The 22,820-nt window shown below is 38.2% G+C and overlaps 2 protein-coding genes across 3 annotated transcripts in view; one reads left to right on the forward strand and one right to left on the reverse strand.

Annotated features, from left to right (window-relative positions):
- Positions 1-1,742: 1,742 nt before the first annotated feature.
- On the reverse strand, positions 1,743-18,947 carry styk1a (serine/threonine/tyrosine kinase 1a). Its single transcript, XM_053638722.1, has 10 exons — positions 18,487-18,947; positions 16,644-16,699; positions 12,133-12,306; positions 8,826-9,047; positions 8,167-8,348; positions 7,474-7,554; positions 7,053-7,267; positions 5,681-5,721; positions 3,803-3,899; positions 1,743-2,340 (listed from the first exon to the last, which is right to left on the reverse strand). Exons 2-10 carry the CDS (start codon positions 16,696-16,698, stop codon positions 2,145-2,147), a joined length of 1,263 nt encoding a protein of 420 aa, XP_053494697.1. The 5' UTR covers position 16,699; positions 18,487-18,947; the 3' UTR covers positions 1,743-2,144.
- A 1,789-nt stretch (positions 18,948-20,736) lies between these two features.
- The window catches only part of clcn1a (chloride channel, voltage-sensitive 1a), a 28,711-nt gene continuing 26,627 nt past the window's right edge, over positions 20,737-22,820 (forward strand). Inside the window, exon 1 of one of the 2 annotated variants that reach the window (XM_053638421.1) lies at positions 20,737-20,811. In XM_053638421.1, the coding sequence (XP_053494396.1) occupies positions 20,761-20,811 (51 nt within the window). In that variant the 5' untranslated portion in view covers positions 20,737-20,760. The remainder of the gene's footprint in view (positions 20,812-22,820) is intronic. The other variant, XR_008387328.1, reaches the window with a different exon arrangement.

Consider the following 22,820-nt stretch of genomic DNA (forward strand, 5'->3'; position numbering starts at 1 on the left):
AACGAACAGAGCAGGACATAACGGATGGCCTGGTCAATCTATTCTATGACTCAGGCTTGGATGAATAGAGGACAAAGTTAGTCGCTGTTTGCACAGACGGGGCTGCTGTCAGTATGTACAACAACATTCTCCCAAAACTATGGCAAATGACTGCAATTGGGGATGCCCTTGTGCATATTCTGTGCACTGCACACAATATACGCTTAATCATTCTGTTGTCAAGCTGCAGCAATTTTATTTACATAAAGGTGGAGCAAAAAACATTGAAGTGCTAAAGAAGTTGTGTGATGAGAATGGCATCTCCTTTCTGAAATTAGGAATGTTTCACAATATCAAAACACTTTTGAAAATATCAAGACTTTTGCCTGTCATTCAAATGCAATGGCTAAAATGGATGACAATTACTTGAAGCATATCTGCACAATGTGTTTTCAGTGTTTTCTGGCCAACATGCTTGACACTGACAGCATTTTGCAGCTGAACTCCCAAAGGTTTCAGCAGGAAAAGCTGACCATAGGAGAATGTAAAGATGAATTCATGCTAGCCTTTGGAAAGTTCACACTTTTGCTTGATGGTGAAGGCCAGCACAGGAATCACACCATTTCCAACACTTATGCTGACAGGGACCAAACCGATTTACTCAGAGGTTTAATTGGAGAGTTTGAAAACAGATATGGAGCTCTAAACTCATGTGATCATTTTGAAGTTTTTGATCCTTCCACTTGGCCTCAAGAAATGCAAGACCTCCATAGTTTTGGCAACACAACATCAGCACCATTCTCCATAAATATGAGGCCATCATGCCTCTTGACCGAGACTCAACTATAAGAGAATGGATGCGTTTAAAGCAAGCAGGAAAATGCAGATTCCATCTGTCAAATCCTCATCTCTCATCCCTGATGCGCATCCACAGAAAGATTTTACCAAAAGCCAGCTGTAGACTTATGGACAGCCCATGGCTCCATCAGGGAAGTGCATCATCTTCCACCATCGAGGAAGCAGCAAGTCTATCATCCTGTACTATAATTGAAATGGAAGATAGTGAGGCAGACAGTGAGGAAGGCATTGAGGAGGATGATGCTTAGTCAGGCCTACGGTGGGACCACTCTGGGGGTGAGTACCATACAAAATCTCCTGAGAACCAAACTAAAAAGTTATGTGCATCCCTGATAATCATCATCATCATCAGCATCAGCATCATTGTCGAATTCATCATCATAATCATCATTTAAATCATTGTTATCATGATCGTCATCATCATCATTGTAGTCATCATCGTCATCATCATAGTCATCATCATCGCTGTACTCTTTTTGTAAAGTTTTATGTTTCATTTATAAAGCAAAGTTTTCCAGTTTGTTTTTCATTTGACTTCACAGAGTAATAAGCAGGATTAAGTTGACAGTGTTTTATGACAGTATTGAACATTTGAAATAAATAATCGAAGAAACATTGTTCTGTAAAATTCTTGTTATTCTGTCAGCATTGTTTTGATATTAATCAGGGCGCCTAAGTGATTAGGAATGAACATAAGATTCGAACACTGATTCAAATGACATTAATTAACATTGATTCCATGCTGTCTAGGTAACAATTAGGTTCAACATAAAAGTACACTAACAATTAAGTTCTGCAACAATATTTTTTAAAAAAGCAACACATATACAGGAAAAATTTTTTTTAATTATAATAATTATATATATATATATATATATATATATATATATATATATATACACACACACACACATACATATTTATAAAAAATGCATGCTTCAATCTTAATAACACCGAAAAGACATACAATTTTGAGACATGTTTATACTGTATGTAGATAATTAAGCAATGTTGCACAAGCAGGAGTTCAGCATAACCACACAATTATGTTACACACAATTATTTTTTCAAACGTTAATGTTTATTACCAAATAAGTTACCAAACTAAAAATCAGTTCTGCTACCACCCAACCCCCGCCCCCAACCCTGCAGTATCTCTGTGCACCGCATCCCCCTCCCTGCAGCAGACCACACCCCACAATATAAATAACACTATATTAGGCCTACAGTAGTATACAGTAAGTGTATTTAATTCATGTGAATGTAAACTACAAAATGCGCATATGCGAAAGTATTTTCAAATTGTATTACAGGAAAGCAAAATTGTAAGCCTCTCTGTAGCCCGCTTCCTGCATGTACTTCTCAATGTCCAGTGGCTCAGGTGCTTGAAGAAGCACCGTGTCACTGGCATGGTTCTCAGCTCTCTGGAGCATTGAAATCACCTCCTTCAGTGGAGCTCGGTCTTGTGGTCTCCACTGACAACATGCCTTAATGATAGAGTATCTGAAAAATATCGATTTTATATTCATAAAATTTAGGTGCATTCAAAATGCATAATGGGGTTAGAGCCTGATAAACTGCCTCCTTAGGGCATATGCAGGAGACATTTTACTAAAAATAATGTGACTATAGGACATAGTGATTGTGAAGGGCTTCTTTATATTCTTGCCTGTTGGTATGTAAACTGCCTTCCACTAATATTGGCACCCTTGGTAAATATGAGCAAAGAAAGCTGTGAAAAATTGTCTGTATTGTTTAACCTTTTGATCTTTTGTTAAAAAAAAAATCACAAAAATACTCTGCTCTCATGGATATCAAACAATTGCAAACACAACACAGGTTTATCCAAAACAAAATATCTTTGCTAAATATAGGTGTGCAACAATTATTGGCACCATTTTTATCAATACTTTGTGCTACCTCCCTTTCCCAAGTTAACAGCTCTGAGCCTTCTTTGTGAATATTTTGAACAAAAGATCAAAAGGTTCAACAGTAAAGACAATTTTCCACAGCCTTCTTTGCTCATATTTACCAACGGTGCCAATATTAGTGGAGGGCACTGTATGCTAGAAATACATCTCAGGTGTTGGTGTGCTTGCTGAACGTTTAGATAACACTTATTATACTATGCAATCTTACACAAAGGGACAACAGTCATTTCCAGCTCCAATGCTTTTTAAAGCGACACTGTGCACAATGAAAATAAAAATCTGTTCAATAAATGTGCAAAATAATGCATATTTGGGTCATATTACACCATTTAAGGATGTACGAATTATTAAAATGCACTCATGTGGATGGAGTGAATTATTTATTCAGGGACTGAGACTGTGCAGTGCGTGAATTCATATTCAGAATGTAAGACAGTGCAAGGATATTTATTTATTTATTTATTTATTAAAGTGTACTTTTAAAGCAAGGGCTCTGAAATGTTTTAGTAGCCAGGAACCAACTTAACTGTAAAATAAATTGCATGGACACCCTTTAGTAAAGATATTTCATACACATTATTTAAATCTACATATGAATATTTTGCTTATTTATTAGAGCCACTTTGCCCTGACAGAACATATTATGATTACAGATTGTACACACCTGGACTTAATAAACACCACACACTCTATGAGTACACTCACAGCACAAGGACTTTGCTAAATATTCGTTCAGCTCTGACTTCACCTGACAATAATCTATGTTTGTTATGTCTGGTTTTTGACACTAGTGTGTCCAATTGTTCTTGGATACTCTGTTTGCACATCGCCAGACCCATTTCCTGTTCTGTATATTGATCCTTGCCTTGTGATTGGGATTTGTTTGCTATTGCAATAAAACACTCTTTGCAGAGTGTAAGACCATTTATATGGTCTTCTAAGTGGTTGTAAGCTAAAAAATTTTTTTTTAAATGCTTAATTTTTAATATACACTATATATTCTAAACTTTATGTGTCTGTGTTTGTTTACTTACAGTGACTTGGAACAGGTGATTGGTCTCTTTAGGTTTTTCCCTCTCTGTAAGTACTGCAGGAGTTCACTGGCCATTACATTCGGGAAGGGGGGTTCCCCTAAAAACAGATGAATGGAGAAATGGTGAATCAGACTGATAAGTATTTTTCTGAATTTAAATGAGACATTTCTTTTATTTCTAAGCATTGGATAAACAAGTTGCCACTGTTTAAATAGTCCATGTTTCCAGCAGATTGTTCATGCTTAATGAACTGTAAAACACATACAGTTGTGCTCATAAACTTACATACCCCTTGCAGAATCTGCAACATGTTAATAATTTTTTTAAATAAGAGGGATCATCACAATTTTATTTAGTTATTTATTTAGTACTTCCCTAAATAAGACATTTCACATAACAGATGTTTACAAAAAGACACAATACTAACTGAATTTACACAAATGAACCAGGTCAGAAGTTTACATACGCTTGATTCTTAATACAGTGTGTTGTTACCTGGATGATCCACAACTGTTTTTATGTTTTGTTATGATAGTTGTACACGAGTCTCTTGTTTGTCCTGAGCAGTTAAACTGTCCACTGTTATTCAGAAAAATCCACATGCTTTGTTTTTCTAGCTTATTCTGCATATTTGACCCCTTTCCAACAGTGACTATATACACTATATACAACTGAGGAACTCACACACAACTATTACAAAAGGTGCAAACATTCACGGATGCGCAAAATAATACATTAAGAGCCAAGGGGTGTAAACTTTTAAAAAGGATGATCGGTGTAAATTGTTATTATTTTGTTTAAAGATCTTACTTTTTTCCATCTAGTGCTGCCCTTCAGAAGTTACATAAGATATTTACATGTTTCCCAGAAGACGAAATAATAACAATTTACACCAATCTTCCTAGTCAAAAGTTTACACCCCCTCCGGCTCTTAATGTATCATGTTGCCTTCTTGAGCACCAGTGAATGTTTGTACCTCTTGTAATAGGTGTGTATGAATCATATAGTCACTGTTAGAAACGAATCAAATATGCAGAAGATGCTGGAAAACCAAAGCATGTGCTGGACCTGGAGGATTTTTCTGGAGAACAGTGGGTAACAGGACAAACAAGGGACTCATGAACAACTATCACAAAACATAAAAACAGTCATTGATCATCCAGGTAACACCACATAGTATTAAGAATCAAGCGTATGTAAACTTCTGACCTGGTTCATTTGTGTAAATTCAGTTAGTATTGTGTCTTGAAGACTATATATAAACATCTGTTATGTAAAATAGCTTATTCAGAGCAGTACTAAATAAAAAACCAAATGCAATTTTAATGATCCCTCTTTTTTTTTTAAATTATTAACATTTTGCAGATTCTGCAAGGGGAATGTAAATTTATGAGAACAACTGTACTAATAAAGGTCATTTTAGTTCATATAAACCAGTGGTTCTCAAACTTCTTCAAATTTTCTCAGCTTAGTTTTTTTCCATGCTATGCTTTCCTGTATTAACTTTCTCAGATAAGAGACTATGTCCTCTATCTAAGAACTGATCCATTATAAATAACCTTAGGTTTTATCAGTGTGTGGATAACAGTACTGTACACTAGTATATCAACATGTCTCTGTTTGGTGTGTGTCTTAGTGTGCTGTGTATAATTAATTAATTTATTAATGTTTCTCATTTTTATGTACATCATAGTTCAAAGGTTGACAATCCTGATTTACAATAAAAAATAATCTTGTAGGATTTCTATGCGACCCCCCTGGCGCTATCTGGTGGCCTCCCAGTTTGAGAACCACTGATGTAAACAACCCAGTTTAGTCTTTTAATGTCACTGGAAATGGCGAGTAAATAAGTTTTGCGAAGTTTGGAAACAAACTCACCTAATGTTACCATTTCATATAGCAAGATACCAAATGACCATCTAAATGAGAAAGAAGAAAATCAACATGCTTGACCACTTCATGACCCTTACAGTGAATCAGTAAAGCAGTAAGATTGAACTCTTAGGTAATTGGAAGTATCTCTGGTAGAAACATGTTATTACAAGCACCTGAAGAATATTTTTTAGCATCATGTGCACCCCTCACTTCAACTTAAGTATACAAGCCATTTGTGAATGTCTTCTGAGGATGTAATCTGTGCCATTATTATATTAGTAAAACATACAGTAAAATGACAGTAAAATGGTTTGTGCACTTCAATGTGACAGCTACAGCTACCAAATGCTAGATGAAAGATTTAGTCTAACATTATCCATGAAAGTGGCAAGTTAATCAGATTTCCTGGTAATGTAGTTATCTGAGCAATTAACTAGTGGCCAGGTATAGACTTCCACTGGAAGTGGTGTTGGAGCACCCAAGTCTAAGTCTACCTTGTACACCGTGAACAAAACTCAGTTACCATTAACTAGTAGAGATGGCATGATACCACTTTTTCTTCGGTGATACCGATCCTGATACCAAAACCTTGAGTATCAGCCGATATCAATTCCCATCTTTTATTCTTTTCTTTAAGAACGAAGATTGAAAAAAACAAAAACAAAAAACCAAACAAACAGGAAAAATACATAGCTAAACGTACGACTATACAAAAGTGAATCTTTTGCACAAAAATCACTTACATTGCCAATATAATCAATGTAATAAAGTATAAAGCATTAATATTATAAAAATCAATTAAAAATCCAAATAAATCTTTTCCAAATCCATTTCTATTTGTTAACCCTGCCTTGTGCCCGATACTTCCTGGGATAGGCTCCAGGTTCCCTGTGACCCTGAAGAAGGATAAGCGATATAGAAGATGGATGGATGGATGGATTTCTATTTGTTAATCAAATTAATTCTTTTCCCCCTCCACCATTTTTTGCTGGTATCCTGCATATCAGATTGGTGCCATCTCTACTAGCTAGATACGTAAGTCTCACAGAGTTGAGGTCACTCAGGTTTGGTTGTTTTTGCAGTGTTATTTTGTTCTCTTCTAACATTAGCTGGGGATTTTGTTATCTTGCTCTGCTTGGTCCAGCTCACACACATGATCATAGGGAGCTTTCATTTTACATAAGGGGCTTTCATTTCACGTGATTAGCTTTCATTTCTGTGCTTCCTCAAATAGGTAAGTAAATACAAGTTCAAATGTTTGTGCTGACTGATCTGACAAGTATAGAAATGCTTTGTTACTTGTACGATCAAATAAAGTTCATTAGCTCAAATTTATTATGTACTGCAGCTTTGGGATTACACCAGCTCTACTCACATATCACTCCTTTGACTGACAGGTTGATGGGCTAACACCTCTGGAGCTTGCCACTTTCTCATCTCTATTTCCTTCACCTCCCCTGAAGTCCCCACCTGCATCCTCCTATGAAAAGCTGGGCCAAAGCCCCAGAGCTTTACGGAGAGGTCTCCACCAACCAAGACACTTCGTGCACCAACGTTGCCATGAGTGCAGTTCTTACTGTGTAGATGTTCCTAAAAGTTCAAGGTTAGTGATGATCTCATTTATGTTAGGGCTGTGCTTGAAAGTTATGATCATGGTATCATACCCGTTTAAAACACCTGTACTGTATCTTTCTATCTTTCATCATATACTGGTGCTCCTGGATCAGACAATTTAATCATTTACACTGTGAATAAAAACAAAAGAAAACGCATGATCAGTTTAACGTAGTACTAACCAGAGCGGAGGCGATCTGTCTTGCCATTGAGAAAAGCAATCTTTCTGTAATAGCGCATGGTGCCGCCAGACCTGGGTGGTCCTGTATGGTTGTGACAATGATTGTAAACCATTTTGAATTAAGTGACAATCAATACATGACAATATATCATATCCATCATATTCAGTCTCCCACTGAAAGTGAAGATGTGAGAGAACGTAATATTATAACCTACTGAATGTAAACTGAATTCTCTATTCTAGTGTATTTCATTTGTAGCTAAACTATATGGCCAAATGTACTGTCTGTGGACACCTGACCATTACATCCATGTGCTTGTTGAACATCTCATTCCAGATTTATTCCCACTCTTGCTGTTATAATAAGCTCCACTCTTCTGGGAAGGCTTTCCACTAGATTTTGAGGTGTGACTGTGGGGATTTGTGATCTTTCAGCTACAAGAGCATTAGTAAGGTTGAGGTCAGGAGCTTCATGGAGCTCGCTTTGTACACTTTGTGGAACAGGTTTGGGCCTCTTAGTTCCAGAGAAGGGAAATTGTAATGCCACAGCATACAAAGATTTTCTAGACAATCATGTGCCTCCAAATTTTTGGGGAAGAACCACATATGACTGTGAGGGTCAGGAGTCCACATACGTTTAGCTATATAGAGTAATTATTTGCCCATCTAGAGCTTAACCAGGACCATACCACACCTTTCTGCATCTCCATAAGAATCCTAGAAGATCTCTGTTCTCCAGCCCATCCAAAATCATAATTAGGGGTACCCTGTCTCTCACAACCCCTAGTAGTCTGGGCAGGCATGGATGAGGCCCCAGTTCTGATAGGAAGTGGGCAAAGCCCAAGAAGACCTGGCGCTCCCTTGAATCTGCTGATTCTACATGGGAGTAGATAACATAGAGAAAAGAGGTAAGCTGATCATACTGTAGTTGCACATAGTAGTCTAATTCATGGCATTATGACTACAATATACAATGTAGGCTACACAGTATATTAGTAGTATTCTCACATTTATGTTCCCACATACATCATAAATGGTGCATTCATAGTGGAGCATTACTGTGCAAAATGGTCCTAAGTTTGTTGTATATTTATATTATATATGTAATATACAGTAGCCATGCATTAGTATATCTTTTCCCTCCTAAGAATAAAATATCATGAAAACTCTGATCTATATATAGGTAATTATCCATATTTCCTACATGTGGTGTGTGTTATATGACAGTAATATCCTCTTTCTAATTTGTTCCAAAAAATAGTTGCCATATTTAAAGCACAGGAACCAGCATACAAGGGTTTATTTCCTGCATAAGAAGTTAAAAATGATCCTCTATTTATGCCATGTTTATACCATTGAGCACTCGTAAGACAACAGGCTTCTGTTCCATAGTGGCCTGGTAGAGAGTGACAATGTTTTCTGGTTTTACTGTGAAAGACAGGGGCAGTGGGGTGATTTGCTCAAAAGAACAATGCTGCCTCTCAGTGGATAACTGCAGTTCTGCAGGCTGTGTGTTGGGCTTGTGGACTGTCATAGGTACAACTTCACAGTCCAAGGGGTTCAGCTCCGGTGGTGCTGTAAAGGACCAAAGCAGAGACATACAGATTATTGTAATACAGTAATACAGATTTACAAAGATATCTAGACTAAATTATAATAACCTAAGCAGAAAAGCATGTTTCCCCCCCTAAAGTATTAATCATAACAGAACTGGAAGGAATGGTCTCTGTAATGGGTATTTGCTAGATACATTTTTAGTAAACCATATACACCTATCGGCCACTTTAATAGGAACACCTGTACACCTGCTCATTCATGCACTTATCCAATTGACCAATCATGTGCCAGTCATGCAAGTGCATAAAATCGTGCAGATACAGCTGACAAGCTTCAGATACTGTAATATTCACATTAAACATCATTATGGAGGAAAAAATATGATCACGGTTACTTTGACCATGGTTGTTGGTGCTAGAAGAACTGCATTGATTATTTCAGAAACTGGTGATCTCCTTAGGATTTTCTAGCATCTCTAGCATTTATTCATAATGGTGTGGAAAACATCTGGTGAGCGGCAGTGGAAATGCCTTGCTGATGAGTGAGGTCAGAGGAGAAGTGACTGTTTCAAGCTGACAGGAAAACTACGAGAACTCAAATAACCTCTCTTTACAACTGTGGTTAGAAGAAAAGCACCTCAGAACACACAACATGTCAAACCTTAAGGGCTACAACAGCAGAAGACCACATTGGGTTCAGTCCTGTCATCCAATAATCTGAGGCTACAATAGGAACAGGCTCACGTGAAGATTAAAGATTGGAACAACATCGTCTGGTCTTTTTCCAATCTGCAACTGTCTATTTCGATAAGACTCTGCCTAATGTCCAAATTGTGGAGTGATAGCTCAAAACACTGGTACGTGCTTTAGATGGTATTACAGACTGGGCTGCATGCCTATGCTGAGTGCATCATGTCACTGGTGGTTTCACCAGATGAAGCTTTAGTCCCAGCAGTGCCCAAGCATGGAATCCAGATGCATGGAATACGTACTCCTAAATATTGCAATGTGTATGGCATCTGGTGCAATATGATAGCCGGTCTGGAACAGACTGCAAATCTGTCAATGTTGATCGCATCTGCTTGACCAGACATGTGTAATTCAACCCTGTGAAGTCTGCCCTGTGTGATACAAACTTGCTAACCAATATTTTTTAGTTCTTATTTCTAAGTATCAAGTGTACCTTTATGAATATGTTGGAGCTGCTGTTTTTTAAAGACAAATTCCAATGCAAATAGAAATCAATTGGTGACTTTTTCTCGTTTGAAGATTTTGATTATTACCAGTCTATACATAATTATTTTCAACCTCATAGATAACCACAAGGATAGTACTGCCAAAAGAAATGCTTGACACCTTTGGTTCATCACAGCTAGTGAAAGGGTTGACTCATAATCAAGGGTATACACCAGATTTGGATCTACCCAAAGGATCTAGCCTTTTCTGATCACTTATTTTCTTTAATGTAGTGCTCTCTCAAACAGATTTACATTTGTGAAACAAGGCATATTAGTGATAGTACTAGGGATCTGTTCATGAAGGCCATGTCAACAGGATAGCTTCTAACTCTGTTGATGCAATTCTGCAGTATTTCAATTATACAATGTTGGAGAAATGAGATAGCGATCAAAAAAGAGAATGCAAGAAAGTCAAGTAATGCAGAAAACACTGTTTATAACAGTAAACATTTACAAAAAAGCAACTTCAGGGTAAGTTGCTTCTGAATGAGTATGCGAATGTATGTGCGTGGTCCCCTGCGATCGACTGGAATCCCATTCAGAGTGTATTCCTATGTATATACACAAATAGTTATAATAATAATAATTCCTTACATTTATATAGCGCTTTTATTTCTAGAAATTCAAAGCGCTTTACATAATATTGGGGAGGGAATCTCATCAACCACCACTGGTGTGTAGTATCCACCTTGATGATGTGACGGCAGCCATAGTGCGCCAGAACACCCACCACACACCAGCTTTTAGTGGAGAAGAGAGAGTGATGTAGCCACTTCAGAGATTGGGATTATTAGGAGGCCAGGATAGAGAAAAGCCAGTGGGGGAATTTCGCCAGGACACCAGGGTTATACCTCTACTCTTTTACCATAAATGTCCTGGGATTTTTAATGACCATAGAGAGCCAGGACCTCGGTTTAACATCTCATCCAAAAGGCTGTGCTTTTTCTACACTGTAGTGTCCCCAGCACTATACTGGGGTATTAGGCCCCACAAAGACCACAGGGTGAACACCCCCTACTGGCCTCACTAATACCACTTCCAGCAGCAACCTGAGTTTGCCCCAGGAGTTCTCCCATCCAGGTACTGGCCAGATTCAACCCTGCTTAGCTTCAGTGGGAACTCAGGCAAGAGCTGCAGGGTGATATGGCTCTGGCCATGGAGTTGATAAGTTAAATAAATAAATAAAAAACTGAATAAATGAGTGGGTAAATATAACAATATATATATTAATATTATTTGTGGGGTAGGGGGCAGGATTAGAGCAAAGGGAGTATACGCAAACTCCACACACACAGGGTGGAGGTGGGAATCGAACCCCCAACCCTAGACGTACGAGGCAAGAGTGTTGTTGAGGCAGCACGAATTGACAAGCTACTATATTATGCTACAAGCATCTATTATCATAAAAACAAGTTGTGAGGTGAAGTAACCTAAAACACAGACACAGTTTGAAACAAACAATACTGAGGGATGATTCATTAAAAAAAAAAAAAAACACTGCAACACCGTAGATACAGTGTACTGTTGAGATTTTGGAATACATCAGCCAATCTGCACGTTACGCTTTACCATATATCTTCTCACTCTGTTGGGTCGCAAATGTCTGAGTATGCTTCAACACAGAAACTCAAAATCTCCATGTGATTAAAATAATCTGCCTCATATAGTATTTGGCAGGAGAAGTTAGATAAGGAGTAAACTTCTTATTTCATTTTTAAAAGAAGTATTATTAACATTACTATTATTATTGTTGTTTTGTTTCTTTATATGTTTTATATATATATATATATATATATATATATATATATATAAACTCAAATGTCCATGCACAAAAACATACAGTCAAACAGAAATTTATTATCATACCATCAATGCCCCGCAGGTGCTGCCTCCTGTTGCTGCCGTGTTGTCTTTGGGAGTTATGCTGCATCTCCTTCTTATGGAACAGCTTCAGAAAACACAAACTTAGCATCATACAGAGGAATGCTGCCAGCAGCAGCACTGGAATCACTATGAGTTCCGGTTGGTATACCCGTGTTACTGAGAGAGAGAGAGAGAGAGAGAGAGAGAGAGAGAGAATGAATGAGAAGCCCAGGAGACAGGAATTTCCCTCACATCCCTCTCTCCTTGAACCTAAATATTTCAGCTAGATGACATCAAAAGTTATTTATGAGATTCTGTATCCTTAGTCACAAATGCAGAAACTATATATACCTGTATATATACAGCATCTCACAAAAGTGAGTACACCCCTCACAATTTTGTAAATATTTGATTATATCTTTTCATGTGACAACACTGAAGAAAGGACACTTTGCTACAATGTAAAGTAGTGAGTGTACAGCTTGTGTAACAGTGTAAATTTGCTGTCCCCTCAAAATAACTCAACACACAGCCATTAATGTCTAAACCTCTGGCAACAAAAGTGAGTACACCCCTAAGTGAAAATGTCCAAATTGGGCCCAAAGTGTCAATATTTTGTGTGGCCACCATTATTTTCCGGCACTGCCTTAACCCTCTTGGGCATGGAGTTCACCAGAGCTTCACAGGTTGCCAGTGGAGTCCTCTTCCACTCCTCCACGACGACATCACGGAGCTGGTGGATGTTAGAGACCTTGTGCTCCTCCACCTTCCATTTGAGGATGCTCCACAGATGCTCAATAGGGTTTAGGTCTGGAGATATGCTTGGCCAGTCCATCACTTTCACCCTCAGCTTCTTTAGCAAGGAAGTGGTCATCTTGGAGGTGTGTTTGGGGTCGTTATCATGCTGGAATACTGCCCAGGGCCACATGACCCTGTGCCCATAACAAAGGCATGGCCCTTGTAGGTGCTTATTCATAGAACTGAGTTGCAGGGACTGAAAGTGCCATGTGGATGGTTTATTCGATTGCTGGTTTAGTGATTCTGAAACCTGCACTCTTCTATGCAGTGCTTCTTTGGTGGCAGGCCCAAAAACGCAGATTATTCACGGTTGATTTGCACATGTTTGGCAGAGCAGATTGTGGAAACCACACTTGACTCCATGCGTTAACCAAATGTTGGCTAATGTGTTTCAATGTTAGGAGCGAGATGTCATTTAGCTGCCTTACAAAAGGATCAGCTTCAGACTATTGGTGTGATTGCAGAAATGCTAGCAATAAGACACTAACATATTACCAGTGCATGTCGCACATGATGCAATAATGTATCATGATCCATCATATACTGTATAAGCTGGAATACACACCACAAAGTTTGGGTGCAGGTGAGCTGTCTACCCAAAATCCACTTTAAAGCTCTCAATAAAATCACTGCATTAGGGCATAGTACAATTCTGAAAAAGTTGGGACAGAATGGAAAATGCTAATAAAAACAAAGAGGAACGATTTGTAAATGTACTTTGATGTGTATTTAAACAAAAAATGTATAAGGACAAGGTATTTGATGTTTTACCTAATCAACTGCATAGTTTTTTTTTTTAAAGATTTGAACCTGATGCATGCAACACATTCCAAAAAAGTTGGGACAGGGGCAATTTAGGACTAATAGCAATGTGATAAGTTGAAATAAGAAGGTGATGTGAAACAGGTGAGGTGATTGTCTAACCATAGTATATAAGGAGTCTCCAAAAAAGGCCTAGTACTTCAAGAGCAAGGATGGGTCGAGGCTCACCAATCTGCCAACAGACGCGTCCGTGAATAATCCAACACTTTGAGAACAACATTCCCCAAAGTCAAATCGGTAGGATTTTGGGCATTTCCCCTTCTACAGTGCACAATATAATTAAAAGAGTCAAGGAATCTTGGTGCGTAAAGGGCAAGGCCAAAAACCAATTCTGAATGTGCGTGATCTTCGATCCCTCAGACGTCACTGTCTTAAAAACCATCTTGAGTCTGTAATGGATATCCTGACATGGGTTCGGGAATACTTTGGTAAAACTTTGTCAGTCAACACCAATCGCCGCTGCATCCACAGATACAAGTTAAGGCTTTACTATGCAAAGCAGAAGCCATACATCAAGACTGTCCAGAAGCGCCGCTGACTTCTCCAGGTTCGGTCTCATCTGAGATGGACAATAGCACAATGGAATCGTGTTTTGTGGACCAATGAGTCAACATTTCAAATAGTTTTTGGAAAAAACAGCCATCTTGTTCTCCAGGCCAAAGAGGAAAAGGACCATCCAAGCTGTTATTAGCGTCAGGCCAAAAAGCCAGCATCTGCCATGGCATTGGGGTGTGTCAGTGCCCTTGGTATAGGTAACTTGCACATCTGTGAGTGCACCATTAAAGCAGAAAGATATGTACACATTTTGGAGCAACATATGCTGCCATCCAGAGCAGGACAACGCCAAACCACATTCTGCCCAGATTACAAGCGCATGGTTGCATAAGCAGAGAGTGCGGGTGCTAGCATGGCCTGCCTGCAGACCTGACCTGTCTCCGATTGCTAATATGTGGCGCATTATGAAGCGCAAAATAAGGCAACAAAGGCCCAGCTGAAGAAATGCATAATGGATGAATGGGGAAAATTCCACTTGCTAAACATAACCAACTGGTGTCTTCAGTCCCAAACACTTAATAAGTGTTATTAAAAGAAAAGGTGATGTTACACAGTGGTAAACAGTCGACTGTCCCAACTTTTTTGGTGTTGCAGTCATCAGATTTAAAATGAGTGTATATTTTCAAAAATAAATTAAATTCACAAAGTAAAACATCAAATAATGTCTGAATAATGTGTTTTCATTATAGTACAGGGTGAAATCAATTTTAAAATGAATTTTAAAATTTTGCATTTTCCATACTGTCCCAACTTTTTCAAAATTGGGGTTGTAAATCAAACGCGAATGACATTGTGCAAAAGAGAAAATTTGGTGTAGTGGATTTCCTAGTACCATAGAATTCTACCACCCAATCAGTGCAGAGCTACTAAGCACATCATTTCCCGATAAACATGATGCAAGATTGTACAGAATGGATTTTATAGCTAATAAGTTTAATAATATCTAGCAATGCTAACAAAGGAAGGTTGACAAACAAATTTCATGTACACTGAAGAATTCTATGGCATTTTAAGAAAAAAGGTGGTACTTATATATAAAAGTACACTTACTGAGGTACAATAGATGAGATGAAATGAGAGGAGATTATCACCAGCTTTGGAAGGCAGGAGAACAGCCTTCCTTACAAGTTTTTAAGTGGATAGCACAATTTGATGTACATGTGGTCTGACACGGAAGCAACCAGAGGTGCTAGTGTTGTTCTCTATACTGTATCTTAAATAAGTAGCTAGATTTATTGGTCTAGTTCATGTCTATAAACATCACAGGTGTACAGACCCTTGGAATAAATTGACTCTGAGGTCTGGTGCACCCAGTGCAGAGCAAACAATAGGTTTTGCTTGTTCAGCTGGTGGTTAGTACCTGTGACAATGTGTACAATAAAGATTTCCATCCTCATGATGCTTCTGTAAATCTGTATATGGAGGTAGTCTGCCATGACATTTAGTATGGCTTTAATTGTCCATTTCAATTGAAGTTATTTCTTGCTGATTTTTTTCTTTTCTTTATAGGGCAACTGTATGAATCCCTGGACAGGCCATAAAAATAAACTCATGATGTACTTAATTGTGCACTTAATTTAGTTTAACGTGGTCATGAGATGCTAAATTGAGTTCATGACATCATAATGCTTGTGCACAATTAACTTTATGCATGTACTTTTTAAAAAATGATTTACTTTATGTTTACTTATTTATTTATTTTTTAAACTTTTTTTTTTTTTTTTCAAATTCTCAGAATATTAAAATACTAAAATTGTGGCAAGGTTGTGGTTAATTTGTGCTCTCCTTTAAAGACAACACGTCTACTATGTCCACATCCGACAATAGTCATGCTCTCTCCCATTGTGTTGCAACTCAAGCTACCAAATCATAAATTCAATGACATGATCTAAATGAGGGTAATGGTGCCAGTAAAGCCCATACACACTTAATATCCTTGTTAGCATTCTGTTGCTCACAACATGCCATGGCAAACACATCTCAATGAAAAAGTATATTTTGAATAAATCTAGTAATTAATCTATTTTCATAACAGAGGTCATAGGGGCAATTTAGCATAAACAATCTGCTTATCTGCATATTTTTGGACAGTGGGGGGGGGGGGGGGGTTGACAGAGGAAATCCACATGAACACTAAATGAACATGTGAAACTCCACACAAACAGAATCAGAGCCCAGGATTAAACCTATAATAGGACCCTATGAGCTGTGAGGAGACAATGCTGCCTAATGCACCACTGTGACACTAATTCAAGAACCCCACATAACAAATGATGTGCACCCATTACAATTTTGTGACCTAACTAAAGAATAGTGATATAAGAAATTGTGCTACTTACTGCATAACCTGTCCTCTGAATCACACAGGCTTGTTACATTAGTTGAAGTCGACATGCTATCAAAAGAAAACAAACAATCAGTATTACCATCTGCAAATAGTCTGTAAAATGACACGGAATTTTGCAGCAACTTCTGAGAAACCCTGAGTTATCATTACAAATGGACACTGAACTGTCTGTAACTTTAGTGGGAACACAGAGACTTCACACAGGTAGTACAGTAGGTATTTCAGAATTAGGAATTGCTTTTCAGGTATTGTAAACCTCAGACATGCAATGGGTAATTGAATTTCTTGGAATTGTAAGAGAAAAGCTAACTATCAGATACAGTGAATAGGAATTAATACAGTGTCAATACAGTTTGTTTATCCTTTGTTGTATTTGTTTTCTGATCATTTCTGATCAGATTCTTCCAACTTCACAGAGCTGTTTTGGTGCCCTATTGTGGCCAAGGCCTCATGGGCTCACTGATGGAAAAATAAAAATTTAATAAAATCTGAGTTTTAATAAAAACTCTATTTGCCATTACATATTCTTGCTATCAATTCCAAAAAATTTTAAATGCTGTTTCCCTCATTCTCACTTTGAATTTTGCCAGCTGCAGTGTGAAAGTGTCTCCAATGATGAAGTGTTAAATGCCTGAAGACAGAATGACATTTCTGTAATTTTTTCGCATTATTTTGCATTTGCAAGTCACTTCTACTATATCAAATGACAAATGCAAACATCACAATTTCATTTGAATGTATTAGTTAAAAAAAATTGCATGTAGAGGAGGGAAAATTTCTTAGTCAGATCTGTGGATATTGTAGGGAATATACTATTGCACAGGTTTCTTTTTTAAATCTTTAATATCCACTCACTGGCCACTATAATAGGAACATCTGTACCCCTACTCTTTCCAGCAATTATCCAATCAGCCAATCATGCAGCATCAGTGAAATGCATAAAATTCATCCAAATACAGATCAAGAGCTTCAGCGAATGTTCACATCAATCAGCAAAATGGGGGAAAAGTGATCTCAGTGACTTTGCTAGTTTGCATATTTCAGAAACTGCTGATCTCCTGGGATTTATGTAGAATTTATGGAGAATGGTTTGAAAAACAATAAACATCCAGTGAGCGGTGGTTCTGCGAGGAGAATGGCCAGACTGGTTCAAGCGGTTAAGGAGTCTCCAGTAAGTCAAAAAACCACAAACATGGTGAGCATGGTGGGCACAGGTTCACCCAAAGTGGACAACTGAAGACTGGAAATGTGTCATCTGGCCTTTTTCCTGTCTTCAACTGGCACTGACACCTGTAGCTGCATGGTTTTATGCATTGCACTGCTGCCATATGATATGCCATATGGCTGATTGGTTAACTGCATGAATCAGCAAATGTTGAAGGGGAAAACCCCACATTATTTCTAGCTGTTACATGTCACAGTGACATTGAAAATACCTATTTGTCTAGTCAGGAGGCATTCCATTCATTTCTAACTCCCTTTTTACCTGTTACCCAACCTGTTCATCTGCATTCAGCTGACGCTCAGACAGCGTGTATATTATGTGCACACACAGATCATTCACTAAAATAGAAATTGTCTTCAACCTATATTGCTGGCCAACATACCTTCAAACACTACATAATGCAGATGAACAGTTGAAAATGTACACTGTATCTCATCTTTGATATACATGTCATATAAGTTACATTACTGCATAATATGTTTATTAATATTATTACATGCTATATTGTCTCATTTGTATACAATAAATGACTTTTCAAAATCATAACATTGTGGTTATATGATATGAATAATAATCAATGACAGAGATTGTAGTAAGTAAATAAACTTACATGCCGAGATATGTAGCAAAGAGGAACTGCGTTAGTTTATCTCCTTATTTTCCCACAATCTTTGTATTCTATGATAGATTTTGTTGATAAAGTTTCAGTCGAATATTCTAGCCATGGTGCACTATTTGGCTTGGATAAATTGATATCCTTCACTGTTTCTACCATCTGTACTGTCTGTCTTACTTTCAGTAACCAACGTGTATGTTTTGCTTTTCTTTTTGTCTTACACAAAGGTATGCCCTGCCCTAACCAGTCTTTCCTCAATTCCACACCCAGATTTCTCTTACCGGAAATATATTTTTGGTAATGCTAAGGTTAATATAATAATTAGTCACGGCTCATCCCAAGGTGCAGTTGGGGCAGACCACTACTGTGCATGTGACACACCCCTATCTCTGTGTGTGATGGAACATCATTTACGCATATTTTTTTTAAACATTTGTTCCGGGAAGTTCCGGGAATCTCCTGCATTTTAATAGCAGCTCCCTGACGCCCACAAATTCTATACAATATCCCGGAATTCGAGAGAGAGAGAGAGTTTAATAATCAGTCCTAATGTTAGACGGCTCTGGCGAAACCGAGAGAGAGAGTGACAGATGTGGTGAGAGATTGAACCAGCGCGCGTCCTGACTGGTCTCTCTTTGTGCTAACTAACCTATCAGATTTCTCGGTAGGCGGGCTTTACAGTCGAGTGTCCAAATAATAAAACAAATAAACAAACAAACGCACTTCAAATATTGTTTAGGGGCTGGAGAGCTTGTAATTTTAGGAAGTTATGCATATGAGTATATGGGAACAAAGGGGTTTTAATAATTATGATAACTGATGATAATTACTGATGCCTTTGACCTAGACCTGTGAAGATACGGTTTGATGACTTATACCAGCCCTCTTCTCTCTCTGCCACCATAATATTGGACTAGGTAGCAGACAGGCAGTGCTTAATAGCACTTTAGGCCAGTTTTCTCCTCCAGGCTCTCTTGTGTCTTGTGCATAAGGTGGCCACAGGTTCATGTGCTAGGATGGATGGTAATCCTCCTCATGGAACTTTATGAAAGGGAGAGGGATTGAGAAAGGTAGACACATTGCATAGTAAGTAGCTTTCATAGTGCAAGTTGCTTCTCTGGCAGACAATGAGATGATCACCCTTCAGTCATGAAACCAACTCCACCTCAGTAACATGTGCATTTGTTATTGTTATAGTGGCTGTCCACGTGCTCATGTCGTTGCTGGCCGTGGTGCTGAAGTTGCATTCATGCCTTTCTGGAGGTGGTCATGGGGGTCTGGCATGAAGCAGTAAATCACATTCCATTCATATTTGAAGGCAGGTGTTGCCATTTCTTCTGTTTACCACCAGCCAAGAAATCTGCAAAGCTAACTGGCTCACAGTCCATTAACCAAGGCGTTGTCACATTCTCCATCAGTGTGATGGTGTCCAAGTTTGAGGCACCCTAACCTTAATATTATGATGTGCAATGATGGCTGCTTGCAAGCTCCTTTCTCTCAAAGTCTTGTGCTTTTTTTAGTATTGACAACACATCACACTTTTCCCCTGAATCTTGTTTTTACTGCTTCTCTTTCAGCAAAAAGTGAGGACAGACTGCAACTAATTATATAAACAGCTTCTTCCCCCATGGCCTAAGTCTTATACATCCTTCACATGTCACACTTTTGACATCAATTACACTTTGCCTTTTAATCATACCTATGAGACATGAACAGTTAAAAAAGCTTACAAAATCTTGTGTTACAACATTCATATAATAGTTTTATAAGTGGCTGTGTTGTGTCTTGGCTGTGTTGTGTCTTGGCTGCTTCTTCCAAGCAGTTCAGAGGTGAATTGTCTACAATGGCACCAAATTAACATGTGATCAAAATTTTAGTGTATTGTTAAGGGGAAGTGTAAGCTAAGATAAGATAAGATAATACTTTATTAATCCCCAGATGGAGAAATTAGGGGGTGTATAGGCCAGTATTACACCCATTAACATGCTGGAAGAAGCAGGAATTGAAGTTGTGTCTCAAAGCCATTTATTGGCTCTTAATCAATATACTAAAGTCTGTCTTATATGCTTGTGCACAAATGCCTAGCTCATTTTTTCACCATTTTAGAAGGTGTGTATTTGAGAGTTTGATGGCTATGTACATGGTGTGTGTACATGTGTGACAGTGTCTGTGTAAAAGTGAACTCACTCTCCCTCAGGCTGTACCACTCCAGGGTGGGAATGCTGAGACAGACGCACAGTTTATTTTTGGGTCAGTGACAGTGTGTCAATGGCCGCAGATGCATCGCAAAGGAAGGCTCTGAGATACCAACAGACCCTGGTTTGTCCCAACTTCTCTCACTCTCTTTGTTCATTCTCCTTCTCTTTCATCCTCTCACACTTTAACCAGCCTCTCTTACATGGTGGTTTGCTGTCTTGTACTGACATTCTCTGCTGTACCACGGTTTGTTATTTTTCACTCTTTTGAAATGGTTAGACGTTACATAATTCATTTCTGCATGAAGTAACACATTACTTTAGCTGCAGTGAGACCTCGACTAAGCCAGTGAGTTCAAAGCTGAAGAGCTTAGCACTGACTTTATCAACAGGTGCCTGTGTTTAGTAGATCTTTATGGTAGAATTATGTGCTCTTCTTGAGTTCTCTGTTTATAGTTAATCTAAATTGGTCTGTGAGCAGCCCCATTGCTTACTTACCTTTCCAATCAACTCTGTCACATTTAATTTTATTTTTACATTTGTGTGTTTTAAATGTTGGATATTGTTCTGTCTAGCTGCAGAAAGCTTGAGGCTACACCAGTGTGTTACTTTATATGCACAGACAAATATAAACATACACTGTTGTGTGAAGGGTAAACCTGATCACCCAGTCACAAGGGTGATGAACTTGGCTCAGAGTATTCCAGAACATCTGGGACTGTTTTAATATGAGAGAGAGAGGGAGAGAGAGAGAGAGAGAGAGAGAGAGAGAGCTTGAAGTGTAGGTACGATGGTAATACTATGGGTTTGCCATGTCTGTCCTTTGTGAATTGCAGGTAAGAAGGTAATACTATGGGTTTGCCATGTCTGTCCTTTATGAATTGCCCACTCATTTATTAATGTTTAACAGAGACAGCACATTTTTGCACGCTTGGAAACTATTTAACTGATCGTCTTCCTATACTACAGCTTAAAAGATTTGCTTGCATTTTTGTAATGTTTAAGCGTCGCTGGTAAGGATGACAACTCAGTGTTTATCACCCTGGAGGCAGCGGTAAACTCAGATGTGTCGCCATATTATATATATATATATGAGACTCCTTGCCCCATTTAATATGTACCACTAGTTATAGTAAAGGATGTCAACATAGCAAATCTGTGGCAGATTCTTTAGGCAAGGGTGATAGGCAGAAAGTTGCAGTAGGCGGGCTTGTTGGAATGCATGGACAAACATGATCATCACTATGGTGAACAACTTCATAGGAATGTCTATTTTAGAGGACTTAAAAAAACAAAAAAAAAAACATTTGACTTAACATAAAATCATGAGATGACAGTTTAAGCGTATGGCTATCCATGGGTTCAGTTTACTTTGGGGTCCCTCAGTGTTCAGTCTTGGGCCCCTTGTTTTTTAGCATTTACATTTTTCCTCTTGATTAGCTCTTAAGATCACTCGGTTGTTCTTTGTCTTAACAGTTTGTTTTTTGCCTTAACAGTAATAAGACTGAAGTAATGCTCATTGGCTCTCCTAACCAGATTTGTAAAGCTGGCTCTTTAAATTGAACCTTGGATGGCTCTGCTTTGGAGTTTCAAATAAAACTATAAAAACCCAGGAGTTATATTTGATGCGAGTTTGTCCTTTGATCCAGGAGCAGAATACTGTTAAAACATCCTTCTTTCATCTCAGAAATATTGCAAGATTGCACCCTAGTGATCTTTCTCTGTGGCTATAAAGCTGATCAATTCTTTTGTATTTTCTCACTGATTATTGCAATTAGCTACTTGCTGGTGTCTTTAAGTCTACTATGTGCAAAATTCGGAAGCTAGAATCTTGACTATCCTGATACATCACTCCTATTTTGGAGTCCTTACACTGGCCGCCCTGTAAAGATTCGTGTTGATTTTAAAATCCTCATGCTTCCCTAGGCTTTGCATAGTTTTGCTCCCCAGTATTTGGCTTAGCTTTAAAGCCATTACATCCTAAAACACGATCTCCGCTCATCCAATTCTGGTCTTTTAACTGTTCCTCAGACTCATTGACATACTATGGGTGATAGGGCCTTTTCTTCTTATGCTCAAAAACTGTGAAACGCACATCATCTGATCTTAGAGAAGCCCAGTCTTTTAGTGTAT

The sequence above is a fragment of the Ictalurus furcatus genome, chromosome 12, assembly GCF_023375685.1.
Source record: "Ictalurus furcatus strain D&B chromosome 12, Billie_1.0, whole genome shotgun sequence".
NCBI classification, from domain to species: Eukaryota; Metazoa; Chordata; class Actinopteri; order Siluriformes; family Ictaluridae; genus Ictalurus; species Ictalurus furcatus.

Excerpts from the sequence above, each read along its gene's own strand:
- styk1a (XM_053638722.1), bottom strand. The coding sequence starts at position 16,698 with ATGTCGACTTCAACTAATGTAACAAGCCTGTGTGATTCAGAGGACAGG. Across the intron at positions 8,349-8,825 it reads TGTCTTACGAGTGCTCAATG|AATCAGCAGATTCAAGGGAG; the intron begins GTATAAACATGG and ends ACTCCCATGTAG. Across the intron at positions 2,341-3,802 it reads ATCACCTGTTCCAAGTCACT|ATACTCTATCATTAAGGCAT; the intron begins GTAAGTAAACAA and ends GATATTTTTCAG.